This window comes from Plectropomus leopardus, chromosome 19 (assembly GCF_026936395.1).
Source record: "Plectropomus leopardus strain MGB_pleo_1.0 chromosome 19, ASM2693639v1, whole genome shotgun sequence".
NCBI lineage: Eukaryota > Metazoa > Chordata > Actinopteri > Perciformes > Serranidae > Plectropomus > Plectropomus leopardus.
Genome location: NC_142194.1, coordinates 28777294 through 28797253, shown reverse-complemented (window position 1 = coordinate 28797253; position 19960 = coordinate 28777294). Strand labels below are relative to the sequence as shown.

Here is a 19960-nt window from a genome sequence, read left to right as displayed (position 1 = left end):
TACATTTATAGTAGATATACCTTAAAGATTTGTTGAAAATGTTTCCTTTTTCAAATGTTTCTACCCCCTCCTTCCTTTCTTTCCCCAACTAATTCTGAGATTACATTAATTTCCTTGTCACTTTTTTTCTAATTTCTTGAAACTTGTGTGATATTTCTTTCCAAGTTAGTCATTACCTTTTCCTCCATGTTTTTTTTTTAATAAAAACTGTATAGATCCTATGCTAGTGCTTACAAACACTGATGTCCACATAGGTACTGTGTATATATGTTGGAACTGATGTGAGTGTATGTGTATGTTTGTGAGATATTTTTATTTTATGCCCCTTTATTCTATTAGGGCCCTGCTCAGGCAGTGAGCATCTGGATGGGAGAGTTACACATCATGGATGGTCCGGTAGAGTGAGATCAATTCCTGATCAGCCCAGTCAAATGCACATCATTTGTGAAAGGCAGAACTGCTCTCTCTCTCTGTCTTTCTGTCTAATCCTAACCTCTCACACTGAGCCTGATCCTGCACTGAGCTACTGAAGCAGATGGATGAGGCTATGGGGGTGTTCACTTCAACCCACAAAAATAAACTGCAACATCAACATACAGCGACAACTACACAGCAGAGAGGTCACTGTTCCTCTGAACGGCAGCGTGGACTTGATGTCAGAGTGCTGAGTTTGATAGGAACTCCACAGAACACAAAGCCACTGCTGCACTGACATCTGTGGGGTGATCACCTTCTGTCAGCAGCCATAACCACAGCTGCTCTGATGTCAAACTGTGATGTAGCATTTCTGCTGTACTGCAGTGTGTGCACAAGAAACTGACACCACTAGATGGCAGTGCAGGGAGGGTGTTTGGCCTGGGTGGAGTTGCTTTTCAAATGAGTATTTCACTGTGACATTTCATCTCCAAGTTGTGGCAGACATTAATCAGTGTGCATCCAATCACGATCACACACTGTCTGTGGACCTGCATTCATATCCTCTACTGCTTCATTTCTACTCTGTGACAGGTGCAAAATTCAAAGGTTTCAACTGAGGTTATCAAAATAGTCACTGTTTTGTTTCAACTAGTGTAGATACATTTTTGATACCCTAAAAAAAGCCTTAGCTCCACTGACTGCTCATGCCATTTGTGACAGGGGCAGATATACAGGTCAAAGAACACATTGAGAGCTATAAAAATACTGAAAACATGAAAAGTGCTCCAAGGATCTTATACCGCTTCATTATTAGCCGGTTCTGGAACCTCACAGTTTAACAGATTACTTTGACTAAGTCTATATAAAGGGACAGTTCATCAAAAAATCAAAAACACATATTTTTACTTTTACCTGTAGTGCTATTTAACAATCTAGATAGTGTGAGTTAACAAGAGTTGGAGATAACAGCCATCAAGATGTCTGCCTTCTCTGTGAGCAGCTTTAATGTTGGAACTATTTTCTTTCTACCGAATTACACACACCATACATATCACAGCACAGATGGACATGTGCATCTACTAAGGGATGAGAGGCTTGCTCACATGACAGCATGAGATGTTCGCATTATGGTGTCCTCTTCTGCTGAGCTGTTGTTAGCTAGCTCAGTGGTGCTTGGTCAGCTAGCAGTAGTTGAACACTTCCTTTTGCACTGTGATTGGGTTGGTGGGTGTAGTTCACAAAAAATGCATTTTAACCCTCGCTTTACTGCACCACCTTTATCTTTTGTGCTAAGTTTCTTAATCAGTGTCACTGGTTTTATTCTGCACCTTTTCACCTATGGGGTGGGTCAACATACAGTATTTATCACTTTTGATGTATAAAATAATTTCATTACAGCCAAATACTTCACAACAAGGTCTGTGGATTATCTTGAGTAACTGGGTGATGATTTTTGGAAAGGCAAAGGCACACCACAAGCTGAGTGCTATCTAGTTTCATTATATTGAAGAGAAGTCAGACATCTCTATAGCCGATATCTCCAACACTCGGCAACTCACACGCAAACTATCTGGATTGGTGATTAGCACTACCAGTAAGAGGAAATATATGTATTTTCCATTTGGGGATGAAATGTCCTTTTAAGTTTCCCACCAATAACCACTGACAGGGCCAATCTGCTGCACAGTTTATGGAGGTGTCAATTTTTTTTGCCTGACATTGATAATTTTGAAACTTTTCCTTTAAGTCAAGCACAGATCATGTCCGTCAGCTGTGAGTACACACTTAGATATTTTGCTTTTGCTGAATTTGCAGTGTATTGTGGACATTGTGGGTGTGTAGGGTTGAAAGCTTGTGTTGGGGGGGTACCTGAGTGTTGCCAGTGGTCCCGCCGGGTCTCCCTCCCGCCATCTTTAATGAGTCAACAGCGACAGGGGAAGAAAAACAAAAGAAAAACAGCAAAATAGAATGAATATAAAGAAAATGTAGGGCAAGGAGAGATCCTGTTAATGACTGTTCTAGTGTCTTAACAGACTGATTCACCAATGAGTTCCTTCCATATGTGCTTTGTGTGCGCTTTTTCCAAATTTGAAACAGTGTTCTGCTGACATTACCATCACATGAATGGAGCTAGAGCCTGGTATAGGGAACTAGAAAGATTTGCAATATGATGGGATTTTCCTAATTTGGAACTTTGCACAACAAACAATTTGAGAAGGTTTGTAATGCTGTGTTGACCAATGTCACGGAAACAAAACAATAAACAGATGCAGTGTAGAAAAGGTCAAGTTAACGGTTGGCACAACAATGGTCACCTATTGGCTGCATCTAGCTTCAATCAATCAATCAATCAATCAATCAATCAATCAATCAATCAATCAATCAACTTTTATTTATATAGCACCCTACAAACTAACTGAATGCAACTCAAAGTGCTTGACAGTTTGACTGAAGAGACAAAAACAAGAATAAAGTAGGAAATAAGCTAAACGGATCCTTAAAAATGGATGATAAATAAAATAAGTAAAAACCTTCAATTGTGATGTAAGACACAACATTTAAGCCAGACTGAAAAGATAGGCTGTTAGCTTACATGGCATAAATTAAAAGCATCTCTGAGATGTAGTCTGGTGCAAAGCCATGTAGTGCCTCATAAATCAATAAAACATTTTCAAAAAAGTTTTCAAACACTAAAGTGGCCTGACATATGCTGACATTTAATAATCCAATCAATACATTTAGAAAATTAAAAACAGACTAATAGATGATAAAAAACAGTTGCCGCTCAACTCCATACCCATCCATCTTGCAATAATCTAAATGAACAACTCCAGTGTGGTTTCTGTCCCCTCCATAGCACTGAAACGGCACTTCTTAAAATCACCAATGACCTCCTCCTCGCTGCTGACTGGGGTTCACTACCCATTCTCCTCCTGCTTGATCTGAGTGTGGCCTTCAACACTATTTCACACACCATTCTTCTGAATAGACTTTCATCCGTTGGTGTCATCAACGCACCTCTCAACTGGTTTCATTCATACCTTTCAGGCCGCACTCAGTTCATTCAGTTAAAATTATTCACTTCCCATCAAGTCCCCGTCACCACAAGTGTGCCCCAGGGCTCTGTCCTGGGGCCCCTGCTGTTCATCACTTACTTCCTCCCCCTCGGTCACATTTTCCGTAACCATCATATTCACTTTCGCTGCTACGCGGAAGACACCCAGCTCTACCTCTCAACAAAACACGATTCCTCACCTCCACCCTCATCCCTAACCAACTGCCTCTTAGAAATAAAATCCTGGTTAATTTCAAACTTCCTCAAATTAAACAGCAATGAGATAGAACTTATTTTAATTGGCACAAAATCCACATTAAACAAACTCCATAACTGCTCTATTCCCATCGATAACTCGTCCATCTCCCCCTCCCTTCAGGTAAAGAGTCTGGGTGTCATCCTCGACAGCACCCTCTCCTTCACCTCCCATATTAATCATGTCACCTGGCCGCCTATTCCCACTTATGTAATATTAACCATCTCTCACCCCCCACACCACTGCTATTCTTGTTCACAGCCTTGTCACCTCCCGTTTAGACTATTTCAACTCTCTTCTGTTTGGCCTCCCACACAAAACTCTCCATAAATTACAACTAGTTCAAAATTCAGCCGCCCATATGATCACACCCCCCCCCTCCATCCACCACATAACACCCATTCTACAACAGGTCCACTGGCTCCCCATCACACACTGTATCAACTACAACATACTTCTCCTCACCTTTAAAGCCATACACATCCTTGCCCCTCCATATCTCTCTGACTTCCTCCATATTGCCACACCCGTCCACACGCTCAGATCCTCCTCTTCCATCCATCTCACTGTCCCCCTGCTCGCCTTGTTACCATGGGGAGCAGAGCATTCAGCCGCTCTGCTCCCCGACTCTGGAACTCTCTCCCACCTGGCCTTCGTAATACTGACTCGCCCACTTGCCCATCTGACCACCACCATTGTCCATTTTTCTCTCTTTCTTTCTTTTCTCTTAAATCTTTTTAAATTGTATTTTACTGATATTCTTATTTGTTTCTTAAACTCTGTTTATTTTTTATGATGTAAGGTGACCTTGAGTGTCCAGAAAGGCACCTATAAATAAAATGCATTATTATTATTGTTATTTTTTAAATTAAAAAATAACTGTCCTACAATCATGTAATCCATTTGAAGTGTATGACACAACATGTAGTAAATGTGAAATATGAGTGTTGGTCTAATTTCAGAGAACCGTTCATGTGTTGAAGCTGTTGTCATTTTATTATAAAGTTATGGACCAGGGACATTGCCCACGCAACACTGTAAAGCACTTTGATGCAGAAAGCTTACTGACTGGATGAACCTTCATTCACCTGTTTGTGACACTGCAGTTAACTCACCAGAGGGGTATTCCATCAAAGCGGACAAAGGAAAAATCTGAATTATTATGATAAGTTTTGCTAGTTTAAGTGAGAGATCAGTTCTATGAACGTGACATTTGTGAGTCCCAGCTCAGTAACCAGGATAATTTGTCCTGCTGAACTAGTCTGCTCCATGGCAGGATAACTGTGAAGCTTAGTTTAACTTTACGTTAAAAAAATTCCCAAAGACAGTTCTGTATAGCAGCCTGCCTTTACACCCAGCATTATTATTAATAATTAAATATTTTTTTTAAAAAATCATGTCTCACCACTTTTACTGTCTTGAGAAGCCAATAAATTATCTGGCATAGGCCAACCTATCTCAGTTAATCCTCATTAATTCATTATCACCTTTGTTTTTAAGTTTTTAGACTGTATATTGTAATGATGCCCCATATCCCATCATGCCCAGCAATGGACTGCGTAGATTGTGGTTTGCTGTTTTATGTTCCAAAATGCAACTATCACTTTTTGTCAGTGTTTATAATGTGTCTGACCTTGCACCCTTCTTTATAGGCTCCTACCATTCTCGAAATTGTTTTTGTACTTAATGTTCACCTGGAGCTATGTATTTTTCTGGTTCAGGATGTTTCCTGTTGAAATGTAACAGAAGAATGACCTACCATGGGTTTGGTCTGACAGGCTTCACACACCTCAACATTTCAGGCTACAGCAAATGCAATAAATGTATGTCACACTGCACATTGTTCTGCACAGTCAAACACATCTGAAATAGTCCACACTGCTGATTATAGAGCCACAGTCTGACTGTAGCCTGACAAATCTAAAATAACTAGGCTTCTAAACTTCTGCATTTAGTCTGCCAGGATATTTCCCAGGCCGCCTCACACGTCCTGTTAAGTATGCATCGCTTTATACTTTTCATGGAGCTCCATTAGCAGGGCTGTTCTACTGCTGAGAAGAACGCAGCTCTTGTTTTCCTGTTTGTGACATAACATCCTCGTTCTGACAGTCGACTGTTCGGGGCTGCTTATGTACCGTGCCTACGCTCAGTTGAAGTTTATTCCATCCTGGCTTGAAGTTAATGCTGATTAGTCAAGTCTGAACTGTGTGAGTGGAATGGTTTGAGCTTTATTGGAAGTTGATGTTAAGTCAAACGTGGCTTTTTCAGTTGAGCTCAGATTTCCTTAAAGATGTTGATGGAATACCCTTTTGGCCAAAATAGCATGCTTCCTGTTTTGTTTAGTGCTTCCGGTATGTTCAAATATTTCATTCAGGGTGTATATGTCAGCTGATTTTTTATTTACTTCTGACTGATGTTGCTTTGATGACAGAATGGCATCACCTGTATGAGCCATTGCATGTACAATTCTGTTTATTTGAGGTTGAGTTATTTGAGGAGTGAGTTTAATTCTAATTTATGGGCAGTGTTTTCTTTCTAAAACTTACTTTCACCCAAAAAAACATATCATAACATGTGACCATTGTGCATGTAACATTTTTATTTTCTTCATTTTTCCATTGTATTTTTATGCATTTTAATATATAACACGGCTTACAGAGAGTTAAATACGTCGGTATATTTTTGAATATGCTCCTACTCACTACCACAGTCAGTTGTTTGGAAGCTGTAACTAATCTATGTTGTGTGTGTGTGAGTGTGTCTACTTACATGGGCACTGTTGTTGTTCTGGCTGGATCGTGACCTTCGTCTGGAAGTGATACCGATGTTTTCTCCTTTCAGCAGGGAGTGAACCACATCATCCAGAAAGGTCATCTGGATCATAGATGGATCCACGTTCTGAGGCTCTAGCACCTGAACACACACCACAGTCACTTTACACTGAGTCCATTAGACCTAATCATCTCCTGGTTATACAGGTGTTGTACTTCACTTTCACTGTGGTTATGTAGTTAGTGGAAACTGTGACAAAAACTGTGCTGACAACCTTTTCTCCATAGCAAAAATAGATATGATCACTTACGGTCACCAAAAAAACAAACCAAGATAATAGCCAAAATGTCAATCAAACCAATCTTCTCAGGTTTCAGAGGTTTAAATACTAGTATGAGGCATATAAATGTAGCTCAAGAAAACTGAAGCCAATCCAGGTGTTTTAAGATTAACATATATGTGAACTAACTTCATCTATAATGCCACAGAAAATAAGACAAAGCGCAGAAATACTGGGACAAACTACAAAAACAGCTAATCAAACAGTCAAAAGATTTGGAGTAATGTTGAGGTTACTTTCAGATGATTATTCTTTATGTTGACAGAGTATCAGTACGAAGGAGTGCAGGATAAAAGTCAGCTGTAAACCCTTTGAATTTCCCCCAACATTTTTTCTAAACGAGTATGTAGCCATCTCTCTTTTAGCTGCTCATTTAGGATAAGCACAGAAACATTTTTGTGAAAAAATGGATGAGTTTAGCTGCTGAGCGATCATGCTGCACTGCGCTGAAGAACAAAAATAGCTATATGACTCTGTCCAAAAAGTCACATACAAAAGGGGAGTGACAACATCAGGTACCAAATACTTACTGATTTCTACATTTGTATCATCATGTCATTCCCCACACATGCATTTTAATCAACTTTCCGTGTGTGTGTGTGTGTGTGTGTGTGTGTGTGTGTCTGTGTACCTGGTCATTCATAACGACCATGTTTCGACTGAAGAGGTCGTGGTGTGTAATGATGCCAGTGAACCACTGGGTGGCCGAGTCCTGTCTGTACACTCGCACACGGTAGCCATTCAATGAATAGGGACCTGGACACAACAGGAAACAAGAGTTATTGTCCCACTGCTGCAAGAATAAAACTTTAGTACAGGCACACACACACTAGTTGCAGTCGTTACATGACTGAGCAGACAGAGTGCACAGTCACCAGAACACCATGACCCAAACAGGGAGCAAACTATTTCACTGGCACAATGATGTCTTCAGAGTGTAATACTTGGCAATATAAAGAGCCTCATAAAAAGCTTACCTTGCATAAAAATTTCCTGCACCTTCTGGTCTTTAAGCCAGCCCCTCACTTCTTCATGGAGCTGGTGGTTGTCTCTTAACACTGGGTTCTGACTGTCCACCTCATCCTGAAAGACACGCAAACACACACACACGCAGAGGATATAAAAGGATCAGCATCAAACACACACACAGTACATTTACATGGTGTTAGAAAGAGTGGAACTATTGTGTTAGTCCAATTAAAACTGGACTTTTAAACAATTAACTTTTTTGTCCACCTGTCACTGTGGCTGCTGGATTCAAAAAATTACCAGCCACTCATTAGTTTATCATTGTTTTATTGGCTGGTGAGTTAAGCAAATCTAGCAGTCACTTGCACATTTTCCAAACATCTGGCTGGTGTTTGGTGTGAATTTCCAGCCCTGTCCATATTCAGAAACCATATTTAAAGGAGCCTTCAGGACTTCTGTGAAGCTGTAATCTCACAACTGTTCTATATGAAGGCAAAAACTGCTGCTACAATGCAGTTGTTCTTCAGCTGAAGTGTCAGTGAGGAGACACTCAGTGCGTTGACATGATGATGGAAAAAACTGGAATTATTGTGTTAGTCCAACTAAAAGTGGACTTTTAAAATACATGTTAACATGTAATGTTAACATGTAATCCAACTGAAATCATATGAAGAATTTCTTCAAGTCAGACTAACACACCTTGATAATTCTGTTGGGAATCAATTTACTCTTTAATGTATGTACTTCCAAAGGATCTGAACTGGCCTAGGCGTTATGCAAATGCTCAATAGTCCCATAGTGCCAGGCTTTGACCCAAAAGATGAAAAAATAAATAAATGTGAAAAACCGGGAAAAATAAAATAAGACTGTTAGTATGTATTTTAGGATTATGCGTCCTCCATAGTTAGTTCGGGACTCTATGTCTACCTCAAGTAAAGAGCTACCCATATATAGTGAAGTCTTAGTGCCGGCAAGTTGACCATAGATACCTGAGATGGACCAGTGCCAGAAGATTTAGTAGCACAAACACATTCCTCACTTCTCAGAAGAACCTTAGTTCCTGACATGTTAAAATTTGATCCCAACCATCTATGTCATAACATCTGCATAAATACCACTGGCTTTACTCTGTTCGTTGTCGAACGGCCACTTGTATGTTTCCCTTGTTCGTGTGTCGGCCCGAGTGCTTGTAATAAACGTTTCCTGATTAAAGCTTCAACCGGTGTCTCTGCTCCTCATTTCCACCACAGAATATCATCCTATCAAAGACGAAGAAAGGGAAGAAAACAAAACAAGACAAAGGTGCCAAGTAAAGCATAGAGTACATACGAAATGTGTATTACCGAAAAGTTATCCATGTCGTTACCATTAGATATGTAACCCAATTACCACTTGATAACTCGTTCGGTTTGATATAATAGGTCAACTGGAAGAAGGTCAAATGGAAACTAGATGAAAGGAGGCGTATCTCCACCTATTGGTGGAGTCAGACATAAGAACCACTGACACAACTTTAGGCCACCATCACCTTGAAACAATCTGTAATTTGTAAGCTGCTGTGCACATTTGGCTTTAGTAATCAGTTTTTGGTGATTTCTTAAAAAAAACAAAAACAAAAAAAAAACAGTCAAAGTATCTAAGCATCAGTGATATGTTAACATCGAAGTCAGTGCTGTTGTTATTGTGATGTACTATTATATGGTAAGAGGTTTAAGGAAATACAGCTATTCCCATGTGAGAAACAGAAACAAACCCTGCTGTGCTGCTTGCCATTCTGAGCAACATAGTGAAGATAAACAGCAGGGTTTCTGTCAAGCAGCTAGCAATCAATAGTGAAATACACACATACACAACAGAAACAAATACTCTAATCCCTCTAATCAAATTGTGATTCCCGTAGGAACAATTCATTCCATAAATGATGAGACCATCATACAGTAACTGCACAGAATCGAAGAGTATTTTCCTGTAAATACATACAAGAAGTGCAGAGCAGAAACAGAAGTACAGTCATGTGAATAAACAAAGCACAGCTGGAATTCACTATGGAAAAAAAAAAATTACAAACACACACACTTTGATGCACAACAGCATAGAGGGGAGCCATAAGAGAGACATGGAAGAGAGGGTGAAACAGAGAATCAAGAGAAGTGGGAGAGTCTATTTTGTTATTTAATGAAAAAGATCAAAAAAACACAGAAGAAAAATAATAAAATCATCTTCAGCACCTAAAAAACACACAAACCACCAAAATACACGACGCTGACAGATGACAGAGAGAGGAAGAAGAAACCAAACCACAGCCACCACACTGGTGGTGCATTCAGTTTTTCTGTGTGTGTGTGTGTGTGTATGTGTGTGTGAGTGCACGTGCATGTGCAGTTCAGCTGGGGTAGCCTTCAAGGAGATGCATCACATGTGAATCATTGATGAACAGAAAATATGTTTTGTTATTTCAGTACAACCTGAATGTGTCCTCACAATGCAGAGCTGTAGGTGTCAGTCTGTCCTGTCTCTCTCTTTGACTCTGTGTGTCTGTGTGTCTCCCTCTCTCTCTAGTCCTGCTGCAGTGTTCTACTTTCCCAGCCTTGTTCAGCTCTAAATTAAACCAGCATATACACTAAAAATAGCACAGTGGAATGCAGTGCTACAGAGGTCAGCATAAACGTCTCTCTTATATTCTTACAATTTGTCGCTCTGATGATTTCTTTTACCACTGCTATATGAAAGGCACAACTAAAATCAATCCAGTTGATTTCACACACAATAGGTACATGGATGTGTAAATAGTACTGTGATCCTTGGTTTTTACCAAAGATTCTAAAAGACTTTTGCTAAACCCAGATTGACCTCAGACACAAGCTCTGCAGCACAAAACCCTGTCAGTGCATGACAAAAGGATATATCATATATATGTAGATCCTAAATTAGTCATATGCGTAGTATTACAAAGCATTTTATAGTTAGATCATTAGAGAACATCCATCCACTGCATGGTTCAGCTCAACTCAAGTCCACACAGTTTTAGTACCATGTCCTTTTTTCTATTTAATTCTGCACTGCAGACAGTATCTCTTTAGTGTAGGCATGATTCTCAGCTGATTACCATAGTGACACCGCGTGAAACTGGCGTGATGTCATCTTCAACATGACGGTCTCTGAAACCTTTCATCGGCACCCAAACAGAGGAACGTCTGCATTTCTTCAGGCATACAGCACAGCATGCATAGGGCGTGAAGTGAACATAGTGTACAGCTTTGTGTACATAGTGTAGTGAATGTACTATACTGCGTGATGCACATGGCGTATGCTGTGATGTACATGGTGTACTGCGTAGTGTAAATAGTGTGCAGCACTGTCTATAATGTACGGCTGCATAGTGATACAGCACAGTGTACATGGTGTATGTTGTACATAGGCAGCGCACGTAGTGCACAGCATGACCATAGAGCCGCGGGTGGCTGTGGCTCAGAGATAGAGTGGGTCGTCCTCTAATTGGAAGGTTATCAGTGGTTCAATCCCCAGCTCCTCTGGGCAACATGTCGAAGTATCCTTGGGCAAGATACTGAACCCCAAATTGCTCCCGATGCTGCGTCATCGGAGTGTGAGTGTGTCTGAATGATTTCTGAGTAGCAGGTGGCCCCTTGTACGGTAGCCTCGGCCACCAGTGTGTGTATCTGTGTGTGAATAGGTGAATGTGACATGTAGTGTTAAAGCGCTTTGAGTGGTCAATAAGACTAGAAAAGCACTATATAAGTATAGTCCAATTACCATTTACCATCTACATGGTGTAACAGTGTACCATGTAGTATACATAGTATATGGTGTAGTGTACATAGCATATGGCTACATAGTGATATGGCATAGAGTACACAGTATACAGTGTAGTGTATTTAGTATACGGCGTAGTTAACATTGTGTAAGGCGTAGTGAACATAGCATATGGCTACATAGTAATACGGCACAGACTACATAGTGTACGACGAAGTGTACACAGTGTATGGTGTAGTGCTACACTACAACATACACTATGTTCCCCTCCTAGTGTACAGAGTGTACAGTGTAGTGTACATAATGTATGGCGTAGTTTACATTATGCACAGTGTAATGTGCATGGTGTATGCATAATGTACACAGTCTACAGGGTAGTGTACAGAGTGTAAGGTGTAGTATACATGGTGCTTGGCATAGTGGAAATAGTGGTGTCCAGTGCAGTGTACTTAGTGTTCAGTGGTTTAGTGTCTGCATAGTTTTGCAGGCTGCCATTTTTAAAAATATGATTCAACTGAGGTTGAGTGGCATAAGTGATGGTTCTAATGATAATTTCTCTGACCAGTTAGTGGCCTGCAGTGTATTAACACCACCTGCTAGTATAAGAACTGTTCAGTCGGAACCTCTAAAGAGGTGGTTCCACAAAAATAGCAGGTATCAGGTACTATTCACAACTTTCGCTTAATGCATGGGCCATACACCAGTGGAAAATCAGTACTACTGTGTAAAGACACAATATGACCAGCTTTGGTCATAAAATGTCCACCATAACTTATCCATTTCATTTTTACCACTTCTTTCATCTGAATCTGTAGGGATGCTGGTAACACTGGAGCTGGAGGATCTAATCAAAGTGCTGTGTGTGGAACCTTTGCACCTTTGCACCGCCTCATAAAGCCCTCACTTTCCTGTGCTAGAGCTATGTTTAGCTTTACTTTTACAAAAAATAACAAGCATGTATGCGCCTGAGAGTCTATTTATACCATCACCACCACAATCTATTCTAGCTTGAGGTTGGCCTGTTTAGATACGATACACAAAGAGACTGTGTTACCAAGGCAACATGGTCACCATGACCACATACTGGTCTCTTTTCATAGTACTAGAGAGAAACAGAATAAATTCACAGAATCAAGTGCATTAACACAAAGATTCACAGTCTAAAATGTGATTCAAGCATGTCATAAGCTTATGCAAAGTTAGGGCTGGGGCAATAGATATAACATCTATCACGATAGATATATATCAGTGTTGCTTGAAAAAAATGACATTTTATATATATATATATATATATATATATATATATATATATATATATATATATATATATATATATATATATATATATATATATATATATATATATATATATATATATATATATATATATATATATGTCATTTTTATATAAAAGCACTGATTTACATCTTGTGGAATTAAATGTTCTGGAAAAATGACTGTTTAAGCTAACTGAATAATAAACATCAATGTTGTCATTCCTTTCATAATAAATCCAACACTGCCATTAAGCAGTCTTGCTCAGTCATTGGCCTAAACACATTCAGAGGAGTGCTGGGCCGTATACCGATGGCAATCCCTGTGAAAGACTTCTGGGGGCACCACTGAAGGTGTTGCAGTACGCTATTCCAGTGAACCAGCATGCACTATGCCCTCAGGTGTCCCCTAAGACGGACTGCAGCCATCATTAATGACCATAATTAAACCATTTGAAACCTGAGCAAATCAGCTTGATATCTTAAGAAAACACACAAAGGAAACTAGCAACTCAACAAAAAATGAACCAAAAATTAGCAGCAAATTAGTAAAAACTAACAAGAATTACCTGAATATGAGCAAATGAAAAGGAAAGTCAAACATAAAAACAAACGAAAGAAAATGGCCTAACAAAAGTACTAAAAATAAAAATAATTATATAATTTGTAACATTTTGATTCTATAAATTCTAATAATAATAAATATTTATTTATATAAACATTTTTCTTTTTGTGGATAATTTTCACATATTAATTTCCAGGTTGTTTTCTTGTCACATTTTTTTTTAGAATTTGCTCATTGCTTTTCCCCATGTTTTTGAAGAAAAAGGTTTCAATTCTTGTGAAAGTCATCTGAATGCAGCACAAGAAATGACAATTTAAAATGTCTGCTGTGAAAGAGGCCTATCACCAACTTGTGTATACTACCAACGAAATGAAATTACTTTTATTCTTTCTGCAAGTAACAACTCATTAAATGCAACATGAAAGTATACAAATAAAAGTATTTGCATGCTGCCTCCCTGTCCAATGTGGTTGTGGAAGGTGTTGTGGAAGATTATGTGCTATATATTTTAATCAACCACTGCAAAATGTAACACAAGTTCCAGTTAGGTATAACAACCTGTGCCTTTGAAGCTGAGCTGAATGAATGACAGTCACCATGGCGTGAAACCAATCTCTGGTTCTGTTTTGAACATGCTTCAATGCCATTATCATCTTGGTAAGAACAAACTAATGTTCACAATCTGAGTATAAAAAAAGCTCTTTCAAAAGGAAATGGGATTTTAATATGCTTTTAAAAACATACAGATTTTATGATCTACTGATTAAAACACATTATGGATTACCACTTTCTTTATTGTCTTCAACCTTGTCCTATTTCTAAGATTCAAGGCTATTTGTTCTAGCTGTGTTGTGAATACAACAAAGGGCTGAGGCAAACACACCACAGCGTGACACAAGGAAAACTTGTGCACAAGATAATTAGTGACATAACTACAAATTTGACACACATTCACATTATGTTTGGGAGACAAAGACAGATGGCTTGTTAAAGACTTCAAGCATACTTCCTTTCGGAGATAAAAGTGGTTGCTGTGGAGACACAGAGGCATGAGGGAACCAACTGTGGGAGAGCTTCTGATTATTATCATTTCAGCGCTGATGGTCATATGGTTGCTCAGGGATTAAAACGATGAATGTGTATGTAGGTTTTGTATATGTGAGAGGGATTACAGTACAGTACAAGGTGACTGAGGATCAGCTGGCCAGTGGTCATATTATTTGACATCTTGTAGCTGTGGCACTGTGTCCATTTTAGAACCATAAAAGAACCGTTACCATTTTAGAACCAGAACAATCAACTAAGATTCATTTGTCTGGCAATGCCATTTTCATTTAATGACCGTCATTTTCTATTTGCAACCAAGATATATGAATATTATGGATTTCCCTGGAGGTTTAGCATCTCACTGATTTCACTCCAACAACAGCTCCTTATCAACTCCTGATGACACATGCTCCTGCTGCCAAGGCGAGGACTGATCTGCTCCAGTCCCTGAATCAAACACATGGACACTTCACTCAGCGTCAGTTCACTTGTGACTCTGTGTAAAAATATGATATTCCAGAGTCAGATTATGATCATTTGCTGTGATATAGCTGAACTATTTTTTAAATAATACAGCTTTGACCCAAGGTTTTTGTTTTTTTTTTTAATATATAAGCTAAGATGTAGTTTAACTACTTTGGTAAACTACAGTTTTAATGTAGTCTGCCCAACACAGTATGTATGTATATTTTCATTTATGATGTATACATGTACATTTGTAAGCATACACATGTGCATGCAGTGAAACCACGCAAATTTTCAATTACAGTTTGTCTTGGATGAGGTTTGGTTAACAGTGAAAAACATTATTATTATTATTTCGCCAAAATAGCTGAGCTCAAAGTCCAGTCAAGGTGTCAAGTGTCATCATATCACTGATGAACCATACTTGAGTCATGTGATGAAAACTGAGCTGACTTCATTTGCTAATAAAATTGCTGGTAAGTCCAGTGTTAATGTTGAGCACATCCTACAGGCTGCTGCATATTACTGGCTATGGCTACAATCACACCAATATTCCACTATTATTCCAAATATGACAATATTCTGAAGTTGATTAGGGTCATACAAACAGCATATTCTGCTTAAATATTCAAATTAGGCCAACTTTCTAAACATTATTTGAAGATGTTTACAGCCAATTCAGAATATTCATCTCAACTCTGGTCATACCTGAGTTGGGAGTTGACACACAGTCTCTTGTCAAGTCAGGTCTATTTTATTTATGAAGCCCGTTATCCCAAATCACAATTTGCCTCAGAGGGCTTTACAGCATATGACATCCCTCTGTCCTTAGACCCTCAAATCAACTGAGGAAAAACTCATCCAAAAAACCCTTGAACAGGAAAAAAAACAAAAACAACATGTGTTTACGGTTGACTCTGTCTCTCCCCAACAGTTTGCAGAGCTGGAATAGAGTTGCATGCAAAAGAAAATCCCACATTTCTGGTCAGAAGCAGAGACACAGCTGTTTTTAAACTTTATAAAAGACTTGGATATCAGCCGGTTTTGGATATGTGCACATATCGCAGCACCAACCTTTTCATGAAGGTGATGGAAGGAAAGAGAGAGTCAAACAAGTACGCCACCAGAAAAAACCTGAAAATACTATTTAGATGCAAAAAAGCAAAGTGACACTGGGCTTCAGCCGTTCTGCTTCTTCATATTGTGACAACATGTGTGTGCACGGCTGCATGCAAACAGGAGTGTTAGTGGAATAGTCATTTTCATTACTCGTGTAAACAGCTATTCTGTGCATGTTAATGTACTCACTGTTGAAGCTTGACATAGGACACATCGAGCAAGATCATTTTCCAAAAAACCACTCAGCTGATTTCCTAAAGCACAATAAAGTCATATAAAGCTGACTCTTATTTGAAGTAATATAGACTGGTGTTTTTCTTTCCCAGGAACACATCTTTAGTCATATCTAAACAGTGCACACATCTGCTTTCATGGAGCACACAGAGCAGAAAACAGCCAAGAGTTTCATTTGTCTTTTAGGACAAGTTATGGGATTTCTGTTGGTAATCTACCACTAACAGATGTCATTTCACCTGGCCAAATCAATTGTCACCTGCTAAAATGAGACACCTATTGTTGGTAGTGAGTGAGCCGGCAACCACATGTAAGGCAATCCCTCTATATCTGGTAACAGTGTGATTTGACACCACAGGTGTCTCTGTGAGCATGTGTCCGGGTGTGTGTATGTGTAAGCACACGAGATGTTGTCAAAGTAACATGACACTGGGATGAAGTGTGTGTGACAGCAGGGAGGAGGAGGAGGCTGAGAGAGAGAGAGAGAGAGAGAGAGAGAGAGAGAGAGAGAGACTGCTCTGTAACTGAGCTCTGTGTGTGTTTGTGTGTGTAGTTTGGTTGAACTGAGTCAGCACTAACAGTTTTATTCTGCACCTCCTGTCCTTCAGCCTCAACACACACCATAACTTTGTAGCAATACACACACACAGACTTGAGCAGCAGGCTGGGTTGGCCCACTAAACAGTGACTTCATTGTACAGTTTATGCCAAACAGATTGTAGCCCCCTCCCTCTCCCTGCCTCCCTCCCTCCTCTTCCTCCCTCCGGTCTTCCTGTCCAACTGGAAAAACAGAGAGGGGAGTGGCCACGGCTTGACTGCTCTGAGTGAGTGTGAGAGAGAGAGTCATACTGTTTTTACTGCTCAGTGGGGTTCAAAGGTCTCCAGAAGAATAGGCAGCTCTGTGCCGGCATATTGGTCTAAGAATGGAGGAATCTCTGTGCTTGTGTGTGTGTGTGTGTGTGTGTGTGTGTGTGTGTGTGCGTGTGCGTGTGTGCGTGTGTAAGTACAACTCTGGAGTTAGTAGTGCCAGCAGAGAGGCTCCCACTCTCCTTCACTTCAGATGGCTGCAGTTTTCTGATGATGTGGGAAAGTGTATGAGTGTGAGTATAGCGGACGTCGTGATTGAGTAGAGTGTTTCTTACTTTGAAAAGAAATTACACTGACGTAAAACAATACATGTACATGGACGGAATCCGCTTAGTTGGATTTAAGGTATGAGTATATTTAGGACTGACAAGATTTTAATAAGACTTTAATAAGCAAGTGTCTCCTCTCCTAACTGCTAAATATCCAGCTAAAGGCCATCACTCAGTGGCAGACAGGAGCAAACATGCTGCATCTTAAGAAAATGTATGCAAATAGACAAAAAACAAGCAAAGGATGATACATCTTCATTAATTTATAAACTTTTTTGTTAATGAGAACAATGATTATTACAGAGTCCAATTTTTTGGTCTAAAATGCAGTTTTCACTCAGTAGTTACTATGGTGTATTATAATTTTAATGTATGTTATCTAATATCACCCATTTTGTTATATTTATTTATTTCTCTTTTCTCTTTTCTATTTGTGTATTTATCTATTTATTTATAGATTCATTCATATATTTGTTTATTTATATAATCATTTCTATGTGACAGACAGACTGACTGACTGACTGACTAGCTTGTTGAATGAATGTGATTCACTTAAATGAAGCTTTAATTTTAAAATCAGTTCTTACACTTATTACATCCCATTAGGCTGTCATTTTCAGATTGAGAGTTGGCTTGACTGCAGTAAAAAACACTTAGATTTTAGCTCATGTCACAACATCACGGAGGGATAGCCAACTCCGGTAACTTAAGTCACAGTCCGCGGCCAAAACAAGCACGTATGAATGTGTACATCACTTTTAAGTGTCCTCTGGAAACACTTCCGTTGTGTTGCAACCATGCAGCAGACAAGTCTGCCTTTCTGTGTGTGTCCGTGTGGGTAATCCCCATGTGGATTGTTTTGGTGTGTCCATGTGATATCACGGACAGGCTGAAAAAACAGGTAAACGGTAGAAAGCAGCAAGACCAGAGATCTCTGAAAACTTCACAATGGTTGCTTCTCTTTACATATCTCTTACTTATTCAGTCTCGGAGTCATTTTGATGGGTGCTTTAGAGCTGCTCAGGAGAAGATGGAGCGTAATTAGTGACGGAGCGTCATTGCACCTGACTGGTTAAGGAGCTGAAATTATTGTGCCCACCCAGGTGTTGTGTTCCCATCAATGCTGATTAGAGTCGGAGGTGATAAATACCCGCAACTACTGCGGAGTCATTTGACTCAGGTGTGAATGCTGAATCTACACATTCTCATTGCATTAAAAAGCCAGATGTTAGTGGGTGTTAGTGGGATTTTTGTGCAGTGGAAATAAGGTGTTGTGTGTTTTCCAAGTGCTGCACATGTTTTCCTCATTTGCTTGTGTTTGTCTACTGCAAGGTTTTTACTTAAGTTTCAGCACGTTTGGCCCTTTTGGCCATGGTATATCAAGGCAAAAATGACTGAAAATGCCACTGCAAAGCAATGTCAAACATTACAGCGCCAGTTGCTGTTTTGAAAATCATTCATATAGGATGTGACGAGAGCGCTCAGTTGCTTGTGTGTTCTCTTCATCTACCCATGATGTTCTTTGGAGTACAAATACTGACACGCATGAACAGAAGGTACATCATGTCACAGTCAGCTGGCCATCAGCCGTGAAGTAATGAGACTCAATGCATTTGGTTTTCTTTTGGCATATCGCCTTTACTGGACAGTTGACAGTGACTATTCTCAGCCTGGGAGGAGAGGGAGATGAGTATGACATGCAACAAAGGTCATCTGGAATCAAACCAGGGACGCTGCAATCATGTGACATGTTGGTAAAACATTCACCTACCAAGGCGCTAGAGCCGAGGTGGCATGGCAGCTGAGCATGGCTGCAGACTATGCTCAGTTGGCCATCTTCACAAATATCACTTAATTTACAGTTCTGCATTAACTCTTTGAAACCTGAAGCAACATCACTTTCCTTGTTTCGCTCTCGGAGACCTTTGAACTCTGAGCAAATTGGTGCAATTTCTTTTAAAAACATGGAAAAGGGCAATGAGCAACTTAATAAGAAATGTTTCTCAATCCGCAAGAACTTAACTGTTTCATAAAAAAAAAATTCAAAGAGCAACTGAAAACTAAATTTACAATTGTCATAATTACATATTTAATTATATTACAAAATTATTCTAATTTTTTAAGCATATTTTTCCAGGTCATTTCCATGCTTTTTTGTTTGTTTGGTTTTTTTTTACTTTCTCTTTGTTTTTTTTTTTTTGGTTTTTTTTTGGTTTTTTTTTTACCAATTTTCAGATGATTTCACTTTTTAGAAATTTCTTGCTAATTTTAGGGTCATGTCCTCTTTTGTTGCTCATTGCCTTCTTCCCATGTTTTTGAAAGAAATCAAGTCAGATTTCAAAGGGTTAATAGGTTACACAGTAACTAATGCTCGCCTCCTCAGAGGTCTAACTACATATCACTGTTACAGTTGCCATTGCAGGGTTTCCCACACATTCATGTACTTCTGGCAGGCTACCACTATCAAAACATAGATTTTCCAGCACTACTTAAATATATATACAGTGCAGTTATTCATTGCACCACACTCTGAGCGCTGA

At 39.4% G+C, this 19960-nt stretch overlaps 1 protein-coding gene across 3 annotated transcripts in view; it reads right to left on the bottom strand.

Moving 5' to 3' along the window:
* Positions 1-19960, bottom strand: part of jmjd1cb (jumonji domain containing 1Cb) — a 176402-nt gene that overhangs the window by 38627 nt on the left and 117815 nt on the right. For all 3 annotated transcript variants that reach the window (XM_042508074.2, XM_042508073.2, XM_088070302.1), the window contains 4 exons: positions 7818-7923; positions 7472-7596; positions 6498-6641; positions 2287-2328 (listed from right to left, as the gene is read on the bottom strand). In XM_042508074.2, coding sequence (XP_042364008.2) covers positions 2287-2328; positions 6498-6641; positions 7472-7596; positions 7818-7923 — 417 coding nt within the window. The remainder of the gene's footprint in view (positions 1-2286; positions 2329-6497; positions 6642-7471; positions 7597-7817; positions 7924-19960) is intronic.